At 45.1% G+C, this 16,905-nt stretch overlaps 2 protein-coding genes across 3 annotated transcripts in view; one reads left to right on the top strand and one right to left on the bottom strand.

Annotated features, from left to right (window-relative positions):
- The window catches only part of DOCK9 (dedicator of cytokinesis 9), a 378,503-nt gene that overhangs the window by 18,814 nt on the left and 342,784 nt on the right, over nucleotides 1-16,905 (top strand). The window lies entirely within an intron of this gene.
- Nucleotides 6,972-8,416, bottom strand: LOC132413664 (selenoprotein W-like). Its single transcript, XM_059995753.1, has 3 exons — nucleotides 8,262-8,416; nucleotides 7,909-8,082; nucleotides 6,972-7,354 (listed from the first exon to the last, which is right to left on the bottom strand). Exons 1-2 carry the CDS (start codon nucleotides 8,385-8,387, stop codon nucleotides 7,927-7,929), a joined length of 282 nt encoding a protein of 93 aa, XP_059851736.1. The 5' UTR covers nucleotides 8,388-8,416; the 3' UTR covers nucleotides 6,972-7,354; nucleotides 7,909-7,926.

The raw sequence follows: 16,905 nt of genomic DNA, 5'->3' as shown, positions 1-16,905 counted from the left end.
CAAACATGCCAGTTGGACAGACTGGGACTCAGGTGGACCCTGCATGAGGGAGCCTGACTCCAGGGAGGAAGGGATGCCCACAGGAGTGGTGGGATCCTGACACTGACCTTGATCGTGCCTACGAGCATATGTCCATCTGGCTGAGTGCCCTTTAATAAACCACTGCCTTTGTTTCCATCTCCGGGCTATTGTAAATAGAGCTGCAATGAACATTTTGGTACATGACTCTTATTGAATTATGGTTTTCTCAGGGTATATGCCCAGTAGTAGGATTGCTGGGTCATATGGTAGTTCTATTTGTAGTTTTTTAAGGAACCTCCATACTGTTCTCCATAGTGGCTGTACCAATTCACATTCCCACCAGCAGTGCAAGAGTGTTCCCTTTTCTCCACACCCTCTCCAGCATTTATTGTTTCTAGATTTTTTTGTTGATGGCCATTCTGACTGGTGTGAGATGATATCTCATTGTAGTTTTGATTTGCATTTCTCTAATGATTAATGATGTTGAGCATCCTTTCATGTGTTTGTTGGCAGTCTGTATATCTTCTTTGGAGAAATGTCTATTTAGGTCTTCTGCCCATTTTTGGATTGGGTTGTTTTCCTTAGTCATTTCTGAAGTGAGTTTTTCAAACACCTTCAGCCTCCTCTTCTCCAGACTAAATATTTCTATAACTTTTTAACCCTTTGATCATTTTTATTCTTTTTTAAATTCCTCTCCAATATTCCATATTATTCTTACACCATGGAGTTCAAATGGTATATGAGACTCTACATATAAAAGAGAGGCATAAAATATCATTGATCATGATATATTTCTGATGATAACTGACAAGGTCTAATCCCTTACTCCAGACTTCCTAAAGGAAAGGAAAAGAAGTTCTAATACAATCTGCCAGTCAACTCAAGAGCTGGGTGGATAAAGAAAATAGTTTACCTCAAGTTTTAACACAAAAGGTATCATTTAAAAAATTATTCCAGGCAAATTCACAGCAGAACAACTGCTCCCCCTGCCACCAACCAGTAGTTTATAGGAACTCCAGCTGACAATCCGTCATGCCAAATTTACAAAGTCCAGGGATTCTATTTAAAGAAATGATGTATATACTGTTACCATACACTGCATGTTCTTCATCATCTTAAAACGTGAACACAAATGTGTTATGTACTTAAAATATAAATAGGTAGTTATGTCCTCTAGCATCTTGATATACTGTAAGAGTTGAACAGCTCTAGGTATCTGTTCAACTTTGGGGAGTTGAACAGGGTAGTACAGTGCGGTGGTCTAATGCTCAGAGCCGGGAGCCTGGCTTCAAATCCCAGCTGGACTCTCAACTAGTGTAGACCCCCAGGTAGGTCTACTTGACTCTCCACACCTCATTTTCTCATCTGTAAACAGGGAATGGTGGTATAATAGTATCTGCCTCTAGGGGTCTTCTGGGCATTAAATAAGTTAATACATTAAAAAAAAAAAAAAAAAAAAAAAACGAGGGCTTCCCTAGTGGCGCAGTGGTTAAGAATCTGCCTGCCAACGCAGGGGACACGGGTTCGAGCCCTGGGCCGGGAAGATACCACATGCCGCGGAGCAACGAAGCCTGTGTGCCACAACTACTGAGCCTGTGCTCTAGAGCCCGTGAGCCACAACTACTGAAGCCCACGCACCTAGAGCCCATGCTCCGCAACAAGAGTAGACACCACGATGAGAAGCCCGCGCATCGCAACGAAGAGTAGCCCCCTGCTTGCCGCAACCAGAGGAAAGCCCACGTGCAGCAACAAAGACCCAACACAGCCAAAATTAAAATAAATAAAAATTTTTAAAAAAAGAAAGAAAAACCACTTTGAACAGATCCTGCCTGTAGTAATTTCTTGCAATTATTATCATTGTCATTTTCATAATTATACTCTGAACATTGGCAAGGAGGCTGAAACAGTTCTCAAAATCGAGTCTGCCTATTTGTGCCCGGGCACTCATGAGACAGTTTGTTCCTAAAATAGTAATTAGAAATAAGGACCAGAACGGTATGATCACGCCATCTGACAAAGGACCTGGGAATGCAGGTTCTGGCTTAGCTCCGCCAGATCCTGATTCTCTGGGGAGTCGAGTTGCTCTCCCCGCTGTGTTCCCAGGGCATGCAAAAACAGAGGGGAGAGAAGAGTCATTCTCCCCCTCCTTCCTCTGTGATCCACCTTCAGTCTGTTTATCGCTGCAGCATCTCTTGCTGGCCTGAGGTCCTAATGGGCCATCACTGAAGGAAAAGGCTGGACATAAGCAATCAACAGACATACTTAGCTTGTATGTTAATCAGGCAGTAAGATTCTCCTACCTACACAGATAAAGATGCTCTCCTCCAGTTTTTAAGGACACAGGCTCACTTCATGTATCTTTCATTTTCCCACTTTTGAGCGTGACCCAGATACAGAGAACTTTTTTTTTCTGTAAAAAGAACAATACAGGGGCTTCCCTGGTGGCGCAATGGTTGGGAATCTGCCTGCCAATGCAGGGGACACGGGTTCGAGCCCTGGTCTGGGAAGATCCCACATGCCGTGGAGCAACTAGGCCCGTGAGCCACAACTACTGAGCCTGCGCGTCTGGAGCCTGTGCCCTGCAACGAGAGGCCACGACAGTGAAAGGCCCGCGCACCGTGATGAAGAGTGGCCCCCGCTTGCCGCAACTAGAGAAAGCCCTCACACAGAAACGAAGACCCAACATAGCCAAAAATAAATAAAAATTAAAAAAAAAAGTCAACAACACAGTCATGATAATAACAGCTCTTAAAGTGTGAGGAACAATAGGGTGTGGTAGAGACTGTGTGGAACTGATCAGCACACATCCCATCTGAAGAGCTGAGCCACTCTGAGCCCTATGAGAAAATGCCAGAAGGGACTGGGGGGATTCAGAAATGCAGCCCAGGGCTTTGGGCTTTGATGAAGCATTTCCCAGCTGTTAACTGTTGGCTCATATTGATATCTGTGGGCCAAAGGAAGGCCTGCAGCAGATGAAAATGCATGGTGTCCACTCCACAGCTGCCATTAACATTGTAAGTTTGGTCACAGTACCAATGATGACCTGGGGGTTGTGCAACACAGTGGCATGGGTCCAAACCACAACAAGCAAGAAGCCTCGATACCTCTGAGCAGAGAGTCTCTAAGACGCTGGTTTTCAGACTTGTGTGTACAAAACCAACAAGATGCTTGTTTAAAGCGCAGAGTCCTGAGGCCCATTACCTGAGATTCTGAAGGGAGGCCCAGGAATTTGCATTTGTTAAAGAACCAAACATTTTTCAATAGACCTTATTTTTTAGAAAGGCTTTAGATTTACAGAAAAATTGAGAAGATAGTACAAAGAATTCCCATAAGCCCTACACCCCCAATTTCTTCTGTTATTAACATCTTACATTACTGTGGTGTATTTGTCCCAATTAGCAAACCAATATTGATACATTATTATGAACTAAAGTCCATACTTTAGTTCATAATATTTCCTTTTTAACCTATTGTCCTCTTCTGTCCAGGATCCCATCCAGGATAGCACATCATATTTAGTTGTCACATTTCTTCAGGTTCTTCTTGGCTGTGACAGTTTTTCAGATTTTCCTTGTATTGATGACCATGAAAATTTTGAGGAGTAGGGTCAGGTAGGGGTCAGGAGTAGGGTCAAGTTCCTTTATTGGAACTTGCCTGATACTTTTCTCATGTTAAGATTGAGGTCATGGATTGATTGTTGGAAGACCCAGGGGTAAAATGCCATTTTCATCACTTCATACCAAGTATACATACTGTCAATCTGACTCCTCACTGTTTGTGTTGACCTTGATCACCTGGGTGAGGTTGTGTTAGTCTGGTTTCTCTACTGTCAAATTAATCTCTCTCTCTCACACACACACACACACACACACACACACACACACGCCTTTTCATACTGTCCTCTTTGAAAGGAAGCCGCTATGTGCAGCCCACACTTGAGGCGGGAGTTAAGCTCCATCTTGTTGGGGACAGAGGATCCACAGAAATTATTTGGAATTCTTCTGCACAGAAGATTTGTCTCTTCTCCCTGTTTATTTACTCAACCATTTATTTACATCAGTATGGACTCACGGATATTTATTTTATACTTTGGGTTATAACCCAATACTGCTTTGTTTTGGCTCCTGTCACTTTGACCCCTCCCCCCGCCACGTGACTTTTGAATCAGCATTTTTAGCAAAATCCCCAAGTGATTCTGGCGCAGGTGGTCCAAGGGCCACACTGGGAGAAACATGGCCCTAAGGTGTGCCATGAGCTCTAGCTACAGAATCCCAGCTATTCAGTGATCCCTTCAGCAAGCAGGTAAGGGGTGACTCCTCTGTTGATCTTACCCATTCAGCAAACACTGAGTGTCATCTTGCAGCCTCCTCCTGTTACCGAAGCAAGCTGGTTTGCCCAACTCACAGCAAGCTAAAATGCTGAGGCGCCAAGGCAGCAAAGAGAGGGTTTAGTCGCAAGGCAGCCAAGCTAGGAAACAAATCTCAAATCTGCCTCCCTAAAGGGAAGGGGCTCAGGGTATGCATGGGATAACGAATAAAGAAGCAGGGCGGGCTGAGGCGTGGGGAGCCTGGGGAAAGGTGATTGGGAAAAGGTGCGGTAACCATCCTTTTGCGCAGGAGTAACTAGGCTGCAGGCCTCCGTGTGTTCAAAAGGTCACCCCGAGGACACTCACGCATGCCCAGTTGGAGGGTCCATGGTCCTATCCGGTCTTAACCAGCTCAGCTCAAAGTAGACACAGCTGACTCCAAGTTTCTGGAACAGAACTCTGGCAAACATCTTATTGTTTAGGCTACACACAGCTTGGAGGCCATGCAAGTCTTAAAACGACCTTGATTAGCGAAGGCAGGTGAGATGGACTTGACTCATAACCCAGGGTTTTACTCCTTGCCAGGCGCTGTGCTGGGTGCTGGGCATGCGGAACTTGTCCAGAAATTCAGACTTGGGGGGTGGACATGCAATGGGGGAAAACATGGATGTGGTTAACAGGAGAGAGGAAGAGAAGTACCTACCAGTCCTTTGATCTGTCCTTACTCAGCTCCCTGGAGGCTACAGAAAAGAGCCTGCTAAGAATTGGAGAGAGGATATAGGGACAGAGTAGGAGCCCCGAGAATGTGGGATGGAGTTGGGCTCAAAAGCACCCTTGGAAGATTTGGGATTAAATAGGAAGAAAATGCTTTATCTTTTGAGACTGAAGAAGAGAAAATTGGCCATAGACATTTTTATAGATCACGGGGGCATGTTTGAGGTCACTTATAATGGCTTTAATTTTCTGGATGAAAAGGGAGGACGGGTCATTTTTACTTAGAGTGAAGGGTTTAGGCTTAAACACGGGGCCTGGGAGGCCATTAAAGTTTTGAGATAGTGGTTGGGGGTGCATCAATTTTAATCTAGGAGACAAAACCCAAAGCAATGTGAAAAGAGAGAACTAAATGTGAAGAACTGTTAACTACATTAAAGTTAAAAGAGAACTTTTATAACTTTATGCCAAGATATCACAGAGGAGGCGGCTACCACCTTTCGGGCTGGGCAAACCAAGGCAGGTGGGTGGAATTACTAAAACCTTAAACCGTGCAGAAGTGGTCCCACGGGACCGGGACCCAGTCCTCTGAGAAGTGGGTGCTGGCTGGCTGGTGATGGTCGGGGAGCAATGACACTGTCCCTGCAGGTGTTGGAACAAATGGAAACTGGATTCACTTGTTGCTACAGGAAGGCACAGCCTCTGCCGCGTGAAGAGGCATTGCCGGGGTGTTGCTCTGAAGAACCACAAGCAGAAAGGACGTTGCAAATCCTTCCTTCTTCCTCCAGGCTTGCAGCCTTCCTGCTGCATCCCTAATTGTTAGAGCCCAAAGTGTGGTTTGCAGAATCTCAGCCCAGCATCATGAAGCCAAGTAGAGAAGCATGAGTTTGGAGCTGAGAGGCAATGACCATCATGGGGAAGCCAGTCCTCAACTATATGGTGACATTTACAAACTATACACTATACACACATGTATACTGGCTGAATTTCTTTCCTCCCTTGTCTGAGAATCATTTCTACGGCCTCTTGCTGAATTGGAGCTTTCTTCTCATCCCAGGGCTCAGCCGCTGGTTCCCTTGGTTGTTTGTCCCCTCCCAGAAAATTCCTGTTGGACTATCTAGTTCAAAAAGAACTAAAAAAGGGTTACAAGTATCCATCGACAGATGAATGGAGACACCAGGTGTCATATATACATACAATGGAATTCAGCCTCAAAAGGGAAAAATATTCTGACATACCACAACACTGACAAACCTTGAGGCCATTATATAAGCCAGTTACAAACAAATATTGTGATTCCACTTATATGAGGCACCTAGAGTATAGAGTAGTCAAATTCATAGAGACGGAAAGTAGAACAGTGGTTGCCAGGGGCAGGAGGAATGGGGAGTTGTTGTTTAATGGGTGCAGAGTTTCAGTTTTACAAGATGAAAAGTATTCCGGAGGTGGATGGTGGTGATGGTTGTACAACAGTGTGAATGCACTAAATGCAACTTAAAAATGGTTAAGGTGGTGAATTTTGTTATGTGTATTTTACCACAATTATGTATTTTTAAAAAGGAACTAAAAGGTTCCAGCTGGGGGCTCTGGGTGGGCACCCCTCACCTGATGTGTCACAGGTCTGCATCTTCCCACAGTGATTCATTCCTCAACTCACCTTCATGCGCAGCATTTTCCAGACTTTACGTCGTAAGTTCCAACGGGTTTTGTCCTCGTTTGCTCTGCTGCACACCCACCTCCTACCCAGATGCGTATGTGCAGGTGCAGCCTTCCCTTCTAGTTTTCCTGTGAACGATGTGTTATTTCAGTGAACGAAAATAATGACTAATATATACATTTTTTGCAGTTAAAGTTTGGATTAATACTTTATTTTTACACTTAAATTTTATTTATTTTAAACTACTGGCTATTTTTTTTTTTTTTTTTTTTTAACTTCATCAACATTTATTGAGCTGTGAACCGTTGCAATCACTGCTGAAATGTGAGACTCACCCATCCTGATCCGCTCTCAGCTTCCCCTTGAAAAGGAAGCCTGGAGCAGGACCGCCCCAAACACCAGAGGGTAGAAGGAAGACATGGCGGGGTGCAGGGAGATGAGGGACAGGGGGGGAAAGGAAGAAGCGGGACCAGCGTGCAAAGTTAGACTCCTGGGGACACACGCACACTCCCACACACGCAGGCAAAGACCAGGGGTGTCCATCTCTACCCCAACCGGCAGCCGTGAGAACATCAGGGAAGGACCAGGCGTCCACGAGACATTTCAGTCCTTCCTGTCATGAAGCGTCTGCCGAGAGGGGCTGGGCCAAGGTCACTGGACTGCGCAGAGAGAAGGGGGGAGGGGGCTTCAGACTACAGGGAGAGAGGCCAGATTAAAGGGAGTCACTTCCCTGACTTTAACCTCTAAGCTTTTGCTGTAGTAAACTGCAACCATGAGTAGAACAGCTCTGCTGAGTTGTGTGAGTCCTTCAAGAGAATCGCTGAGCTTGGCGGTGGTCTCGAGACTCCTGAAACTGTGCTCAGAAACCACGCGAACAAGAACCATTCTTCCCCCTTTCTTTTCTTGCATAAATCCCATTTTTGCTTATTTTAGATGAAATCACCCATTGGTGGACTCCTCTGAATCTAAGCAAACCTTGTGCTGATTTCAGCAAATGCCTCGAGTTACTGACAGTTTGGAGGCGGCAAATGGTGTGTTTATGCAAGGGATGCGCCGTTTGTCTTTAGGAGTTCAAACCCCACAAAGGTGGCCCCCCCTCCACCCCCCACCCCCCCACAGCAACAGCCCACACATCGCCAGCTCATGCAGCTTTGGAATTATGAAATTCTTGATTTTCTTTTTTTAATCTGGGGAGACTCACTTCTTTTCAGACCTCTGCCCTCAGGGCCCATTAGGCCTGAGCCAAAGCGGCTTTGATGGCGGCCACCAGCTTCAGAAACTTGCTCTCCGTGTCCACATAGCCATCGCCTCCCTTCTTGGAGTGAACCAACTTCCCCGCTACCAACACTTCAAAGAAACCGGTGACCTGGGGCGTCCCCTCGCCGCACTGGGGAGAAGGAGAGGTGTTGGCAGGGCTGAGATGCCCTCTTGGGGACACCCGCCGTTGCCCAAGGAATGGAGAATGGGGGCGAAGGGTGGGGCTGACCCACACCACCCCCACCGCCATCCAGGGCTGAAGGATGGACATGACCCATGTTTGACTCCTTCCCCATCCCCAGGACCCACGATGTCCAGGCGTCCAGGAAACTCATCTTCTAACTTCTTCTTAAGCTGAAGATACTTGGACTTGTAGCCTCAAGCGCCACAATAAACGACTCGAACGGCAACAGCCATGATTCCGGACCGGAGCATCCGCTACAGTCCGAACACCCGATCAGCACCCTGGCTATTTTTATTTATTATTTTTATGGAAGTATAATATAGTTGCTGTACAATATTATATAAGTTATAAGTGTACTATATAGCAAGTCACAATTTTTAAAGGTTATACTCCATTTATAGTTATTATAAAATATTGGCTGTATTCCGCATGTTGTACAATATATCCTTGTAGCTTATTTTATACCTAATTTCATTCTTTTTTATGGCTAACTGGTATTCCATTTTGTGTGTATCTCATATCTTCTTCATCCATTCATCTGTTGATGGACTGATGGACACTTAGGTTGCTTCCATATCTTAGCTATTGTAAATAATGAATAATAACTAATATGAATTGGGTATTTACAGTATGCCGGGAACATTTATTATCAACAGCAAACCTCTGTTGTAGACACTGTTCTCATCTCCATTTCACAGATGAGGAAACTAAAGCTCAGAGGGCTTGTGACCAGCCTTAGGTCACCTACCTGCGAAGTGGAGAAGCCAGGACTGATGGGGTTCTCTGATTCCAGACTGTGCCTTTAACCGGTGGACTCTACCGCCCCCTAGTGGATCCCCTGGTCTTGCGTTGTCTCACTGATACCTGGTCCTCAGGTAGGAGACGCAGCTTTTCTCCCTCTCGGTAAGAAGGCATTTCACAGTCGTTACTTTATGCATTAATAATGCTTCTATTGTTTTATGTAGCACACCCCTCTTTCAGCCCTAGCACCACACCAGGTTTGCTACAGCGAGTGGCAGCAGTGGCTGAGGTTTGTTTTTTTAAACATGTTCTTTTTTGAAAAAATTTTATTTATTTTTGGCTGCGTTGGGTCTTCATTTCTGAGTGCGGGCTTTCTCTAGTTGCAGTGCGCGGGCTTCTCATTGCAGTGTCTTGTTGCGGAGCACGGGCTCTAGGCGCACGGGCGTCAGTAGTTGTGGTGCACGGGCTTAGTTGCTCCGTGGCATGTGGGATCTTCCTGGACCAGGGCTTGAACCTGTGTCCCTTGGATTGGCAGGCAGATTCTTAACCACTGCAAGTGGCTGAGTTTTGCTACACCCCTAATGAGCATCCCCAGAGCAGCCCTGGTGGCTTCCAAGGCTTGTGGCAAGATTATCATATGTTGATTACAATGGCCTTTCAATCCCTGCAGGAGCATCCCTGATAGATTTCAGAGTTTTCCTCAGCCTCTCTGGCTGTATTGATGCTTAGAATGGTAAAGAAACTCCTGGATTTCTATCTCAACTACATGAGTGGTTTTGGGACTAAATAACTCTCCAAATTTCTCTCTTGATCTGAGTCATCTGCTTGGGGTTCTGAGTGGGGAATCTATCCCTTGAAAAGTGCCCTTTCCATACCACATAGGCCACTGTGGCTGCCTCCGGGATTTCTGGCAGGTAAGTCCAGGTATACTGGGTGATGCAGATATCTTTTGTTGTTTGATCCAGGATTTAATGATGTTCATGCATTGCGCTGGGTTGTTATGTTTGTTTAGTCTCTTTTAATCTAGAATAATCCTCCCTCCCGCCTTCTTGGTTATTGTTTTTATCACGTGGAACTTTTCGGAAGGTCCAGGTGAGTTGTTTTAGATCGTCTCCCACGCAGTTTGTCTAATAGTTTCTTCATGATTGGATTCACGTTAAATATTTTTGGCAAGATTGCTTTGTAGGTGATGTTTTGTACTTCTTTTTGCCTCGTATCTGGAAGCACAAAAACCTCATCTGGGAATTGCACACTCGACAAATATATACTGAGGGTGTATCGTGTGATGTGCTGAGCACTCTGCTATCCAGTGAAGCCACGTGGGAGCCATTGATAATGATTGTGAGGGGAAGCATAAGGAAAGCAGAAGGGCAGGTTTATCAAATAAGAATAGGTTTAGGTACACTTAATAGAAAACTCACAGTAGCTGAACCAAATAGAGGTTTGATTTTTCTCACACACCTGCAAGACGGGAGGCAGGCGGTCCAGAGCTGATATGATAGCTCCACCGTATTCAGGGTCTCTTTCCGTCTCTCTTCCTATCTGCCATCATTATGGCTGTAGTTCCATGGATCCAAGATGGCACCTGCCCCCCAGGCCAGCATGACCCCCTTTCAGTCAGGAAGGAGAGACGGGGCATGCCCACTGACTCTGCTCGGCTTTGAAGGAGCTTTTCCCAAAGGGCACCCAGCGCCTCTGCTCATAGCTCATTGGTTAGGATTGTGTCACGTGCTCAACCCAATCGGCACGGTTGTCTGGGGAAGGTACTTGTTGGGAACATTGTTACACTTGACAAAAACAGGGTTCTGTTAGTAAGGAAGAAGGGGAGAATGGATATTACCTAGGCAATTAGCATTCTTTTTTATTTCAGCTGCACCACGCGGCTTGCGAGATCTTAGTTCCCCAACCAGGGATTGAACCCAGGCCCCGGCAAAGTGCCGAGTCCTAACCATTGGACCACCAGGGAATTCTGGCAATTAACATTCTTTGCCATGGAAGATAAGGCGATTTTTTTTTTTTTTTTTTTTTTTTTGCTTTATGCAGGCCTCTCACTGTTGTGGCCTCTCCCATTGCAGAGCACAGGCTCCGGACGCGCAGGCTCAGTGGCCATGGCTCACGGGCCCAGCCGCTCCGCGGCATGTGGGATCTTCCCGGACCACGGCACGAACCCGTGTCCCCTGCATCGGCAGGCGGACTCTCAACCACTGCGCCACCAGGAAAGCCCTATAAGGCAAATTTTTAATGGCTGGAGAGACAGCTACACAGATAATACATGAAAATTAAAAATTTCCCACCAACCTAGGAAAAAAATGATTGCAACCATGGTAACAAGTAGCCAACGAACTAGTTTTACATCCTTTTTAATCGATTAATGACAACTTGCCTCAGTGACACACTTGTACAAGCTAATCAATCAGTTCAACCCCTAGCTTCTGAAAATCAGCCAATCAGAGATCAACTCACTTTAATAAATACACCAGTGCCAACCAATCAACAATAGCTCAGCGAGCAATCACGCTCCTACAGATGATGTCAACCCGCTTATGCCTCTGAAAGTCTCCCAATCCCCGAGCTCCATGCTCCCCAATCCCTACATAAGCCAACCCTGTACTCTGCTCAGAGATACCGAGCCTAACCAGCATAGCTCTACTATAGTAGGCAGCAAACTCAGCTATTTCTTGTTTCAGGTCCTGTTACGATTAAGCAGAATCGTGTTCTTTAACTTGTTTGTATCCTTCAACCATCTCCATCCATAGCCTCGGTGGATTAGGCGCCAAGGCACGCAGAGATATCAGCAGCACAGGCTGATGGAGAAAGAGGACCCCGAGCTCCTGGTATCGGGGGGCCTTCCAGGTGCAGGGTTACCCCCAGAAGTGAGTAGCCAGGAATGTCTAAAGGAACATGATAAATTTGGGCTTGATTTCTTATGCAAAGGGCACAATCTAGAAGGGGCAAAGTAAGAGGTCATTCCAGACAGTGGTCATAATACTTAATGACAGATGTTGATGGTTCCAGGCGATCTGTCTCTCTAGAGCAGGTCTCATGCTTGTCGCTCAGGGAACAGAGATAGAGGCGGAGCCCTAACCAAACAGTGTAGGGTAGGAGTAGGCGCATTACAGCCTATGGGACAATCTGCTTCTCCTCCTACCCACCTGCTCCCACTCCCACTTCCCCATGGTTGCATTTTGAGGGGTGGGATAGCCGTTTTGTGATAAACTATACATAGCATAAAATTTGCCATTTTAACTATTTTAAGTGTACAATTCAGTGGCATTAAGTACATTCTCAATGTTGGGCAACAATCACCACTAAGCATTTCTAGAACTTTTTCATCATCCCCAGTAGAAACTTTGTACCCATTAAACAATCACTCCCCATCCCCCCTCCCCGCTCCAGCCCCCGGCAACCACTATTCTACTTTGTCTCTATGAATTTGCCTAATCTAAGTACCTCATATAAGTGGAATCACACAATATTCATCCCTTTGTGTCTGGCTTATTTCACTCAGCGTAACGTCCTCCAGGTTCATGCATATTGTAGCGTGTGTCAGAATTTCCTTCCTTTTTAAAGCTGAAGGCTATTCCATTGTGTGTATAGACCACATTTTGCTTATCTGTTCATCCACCCATGGCCACTTGGGTTGTTTTCACCTTTTCGCGAATAACGCTGCTATGAATGTAGGTGTACAGGTGTAAGTGGTTACATTTTAAATGGTTATATAAGCAGCTACATAACATTCTCTCTTTTGCTTCTTCACATTCAAAGCCTAAACTTTTTATTATCTGACCCTCTACAGAAAATGTTTGCCAACCCCTAGTTTAAGTGGTGGGTTCAGGACAGAGAGTGATCCTCGCAGAAGCCCACTGATGTTGGCTTGTTGAACGAGGACAAGAAAACAGATATTACTTGGTGGAATGAACGTTTGGGGCTTGTATTACTTTGTTAGGACTGCTATAACAAAGCACCACAGACTGGGTGGCATAACACAACAGAAACTTGTGTCCTCACAGTTCTGGAGACTGGAAATCTAAGGTCAAGGTGTCAGCAGGGTTAGTTCCTTCTGACCTCTCTCCTGGCTTGTAGAAGATTGCCTTCTCCCTGTGTCTTCAGTGGTCTTTTTCCTGTGTATGTCTGTGTCCTAACCTCCTCTTCTTATAAGGACACTATTCTGGTTAGGATCAGGGCCCACCTTAATGACCTTGTTTAATCTTTATTTATTTATTTATTTTTTGCTGCATTGGGTCTTCTTTGCTGCGTGTAAGCTTTCTCTAGTTGTGGCAAGCGGGGGCTACTCTTCATTGCAGTGTGCAGGCTTCTCATTGCAGTGGCTTCTCTTGTTGCGGTGCGTGGGCTTCAGTAGTTGTGGCTCACTGGCTTAGTTGCCCCGTGGCATGTGGGATCTTCCTGGACTGGGGATCAAACCCATGTCCCCTGCACTGGCAGGCGGATTCTTAACCACTGCGCCACCAGGGAAATCCTAATCTTAATTTTTAATTGAAGTATAGTTGATTTACAATGTTGTGTTAGTTTCAGGTATACAGCAAAGTGATTCAGAGATATATATATGTGTGTGTATATATATATATTCTTTTTCAGATTCTTTTCCTTTTCCTTTATAGGTTATCACAAAATATTGAGTACAGTTCTTTGTGCTATACAGTAGGTCCTTGTTGGTTATCTATTTTACATATAGTAGTGTGTATATGTTAATCCCAAACTCCTAATTTGTCCCTCCCTGCCTTCCCCGACCTTGTTTAATCTTAATTACCTTTTTAAAAGCCCTATCTCTAAATCCAGTCATATTCTGAGCTACTGGAATTTAGACCTTCAACACATGAATTTTGAAGGGGACACAATTTAGCCTATAACAGGGCCTCTACTCCACACGGGAAATACCAGGCCTTTAACAGTGTACCAGAGTCTTGACCTGGCCTGGTAGTGATGGTGTTGGAAGTGAGGAAAGATAGACTGATGTACTCCTACACTCATAGATGTTGGCTCAGAAACTGGGCAGGCCTGAGTCTGCTGGTGGAGAAAACTCACTGTCACAGGACTTACTGAGGACGAGTGCTAAAGACTTACTTTTTGACAGGCTGTATTTTTGTTCATCAAGCAATTAACTGCAGAATTTCCCAGATTTTTTTCTTATGACAATAAAGAGTAAAAAGAAATCTGGTATAATTTTAGCAGCAATTAACCTGAATTCACATAGGAGTGCTTTCGCCCTGCTGCGAGCCAGCTATAGCCAGTGTGGCCAGTTCAGTTTCCTGCTAGGAATTCTGCTCCCATGCTTCTCTCTGCTCTGTGATCTTCATCACTACCCTCACCCTGGTCCATGGTTATCTCATGTCCATTTCAGAAAGTCATGACCAGGGGACACTTTGAAGGAACATGACCAGATACACTTTGGGGCCAAGAAACGACCCTGCCCCTCAGTGGAGGCAGCTGGGTCCAAACTTGTGTCACATTTTTCTTTCTTCTGTCTGCCTCAGACGTAGAAAAATGCTGCAGTTTCTGACCTATGACATGAAAAGAAAGAAAGAAAAAAAAAAAGCCCACAGGTCCCCACACTTCAAACCCCAACCGATGGAACAAGAATAGAAACTTTGAAATGTTTAGAACAAAAATTTCACCTGGACTGACCCCGTTTCATTTTAGGACACTGGAACGGATTCTAGTCCGTGCATCTAGTCTAGATGAATTGGAAGCAGCAGAGATAAAAGATCCAATTACAAGAACTATAATAAAACAATCCTTTTAAAATACCTTAAAACCAGCAAAATGTTTCTAGTGCCCCCCAAACTGGTTGGGTGAATGTAGAATGGTTTGTTTAAGGTAGCGGTTCTTGACAAAACAGAAGCTACTTACTGCCAAACTAGATTTTAGTACCGCAGATTAGATATTACAAATAAAAGATGCAGGCAACCAATGTATAATTTCAAACACCTAGAGCTGTTAGGAGGATAATGCTTGTTCCACTTATGTATGTGACGCACTCCTGCCCTGAACATCCTCTCTCTACACTTTGTTCCCTGGAACCGTTGTTTTCAGCACCGTTTCTCATTGTCTCCCTTTGAATACATCTTCTTGCACCGCCTTTTCCCATCACAGCTTTTCCGAGTTCTGACTTCATCAGTTTCTCTCAACTCTCAGGTGCAATATCCTCTGCTATTTGGATCTCACATCCCCTGTGTAAGGAAGCACCAGTGCCTCTGAAGTTTAGTCCTAGAATTAGAAGCTGGTGCATTGGCGTGGCTAGTCTATAGGGGCTTTAATTCTGTCCCTTGAGTGTTCCCTAACCCATGGAGTCACATTGTCAGGTGACTCTATACAGTCTCTGGCACACAGTACGTACTCAGTAAAGTTAGATACCATTATTGCTGAGACAGGCTAGACCCAGAAAGATTTCACTGGATGCTAGTGAAGATGAACAGGGAATACGAGGAATATAAATACAGTCTGCGTTAGAAATAATCTCTAAGGCCACCACAGCTTTCCTTTTGTCCTCAAGGCTTAGGTTCCATTGCCTTTGCACATGGGGTCCCAAAAGGAGAGTGCTCCTGGCTTGTCTTTCTAGGTGGTCCCAGCTGATTTCCCACTACCAGGTTCCTCCTGGACACCTTGACCTCTTTGTAATTTAACCCAAAAGAAAAGGTCTCTTTTCATCACTTACAGCCTCCCTCCCCATTCTAGTTTCTGGCCTGGAAGATTTACCTTTCTCCCGGGTATTTGACATCATGAAAGGATTCCCCTTCCATCCCTACCTTCCATTCTCAGGTGTGGTTCCTGAGTATAGAGATGGTTGGCTCCAGCCCTAACATTGGTCCAACTGTATAATATCATGACCACAGGACACACACAGTGGACACATATAACTATACCTATACAATAAAAGAAGGGTGGCTCCCTCATAACTGGGTCTCACACTTCATCATTTAAAGTATAATATTAATACCTTCCAGATTGATTTGAATTGGGTGGAGACAATGTCCACTAACTTGTTCTAAGAACTTCAAATTCATGGAGTCACACAATGTTAGGAGGAGGAGGGACCTAGAGATTCAAAAGTGGAACTATGGGGCTTCCCTGGTGGCGCAATGGTTGAGAGTCCGCCTGCCGATGCAGGGGACACGGGTTCGTGCCTCGGTCCGGGAAAATCCCACATGCCGCGGAGCGGCTGGGCCCGTGAGCCATGGCCGCTGAGCCTGTGCGTCCGGAGCCTGTGCTCCGCAACGGGAGATACCACAGCAGTGAGAGGCTCGCGTACTGCAAAAAAACAAAAACAAAAAAAACAAACAAAAAATCCCTGGAACTATGGAATTCCACTTCAACTATGTTCAGATTTAACTATGGAATTGAATTAAAGTGCCAAAGCTCCCCCAAAGGGAGCCATGTGAACTTGCTACTTCTTATATGTGATTTCACTAACTGAGATGAGATTCTGAAAGTTTGTGACTGGGAAGAGAATCTGAAAAGAAAGGAAAGGAGAGAGGACCATAGGGACAAAGGAATAATCAAAAGATGGATCCTGGAAACAATGTATCTGCTTCATAGTTTTGTCTTTATCCCTGTCCTAAGATACCAGGGATGGTTTGATGTTTTCCCCGTCACCAATAATCTGACCTTAATTCAGACCATGTAAGTCTGTGTATTCTATTCTCAGCAGCAGTATGAAGGCTGCTGCCCACCCAGCCTTGGTACCACCAGTATCCTGTGAATAATATCAATATACCGTTCTTGTACTCTCATCTAAGGCCAACTCCTTCACTTTTGAACTGTATCTCATTATCTCCCAAATATCCAAGAATAGACACAGTTCTTACTTTCTCTTGAAACAACAATTTTCCACTTCTCATTAGATCCTTTAAAAATATCCTGCCCCCAAATAGATATCCTTTTATTCTCCTGCTTCCACACAATGTTTCTGTTCCCCTTTACGAAAAATCTCAGAGCTGGTACCTGCTGTGTCCATTTCCTCATCTTCCATTCTCTTTGCAACCCATTCCAGGTAGACTTTTGACGCATGAT

The sequence above is a fragment of the Delphinus delphis genome, chromosome 18, assembly GCF_949987515.2.
Source record: "Delphinus delphis chromosome 18, mDelDel1.2, whole genome shotgun sequence".
Lineage (NCBI taxonomy): Eukaryota > Metazoa > Chordata > Mammalia > Artiodactyla > Delphinidae > Delphinus > Delphinus delphis.
This window is presented reverse-complemented; position numbering and strand designations above follow the sequence as displayed.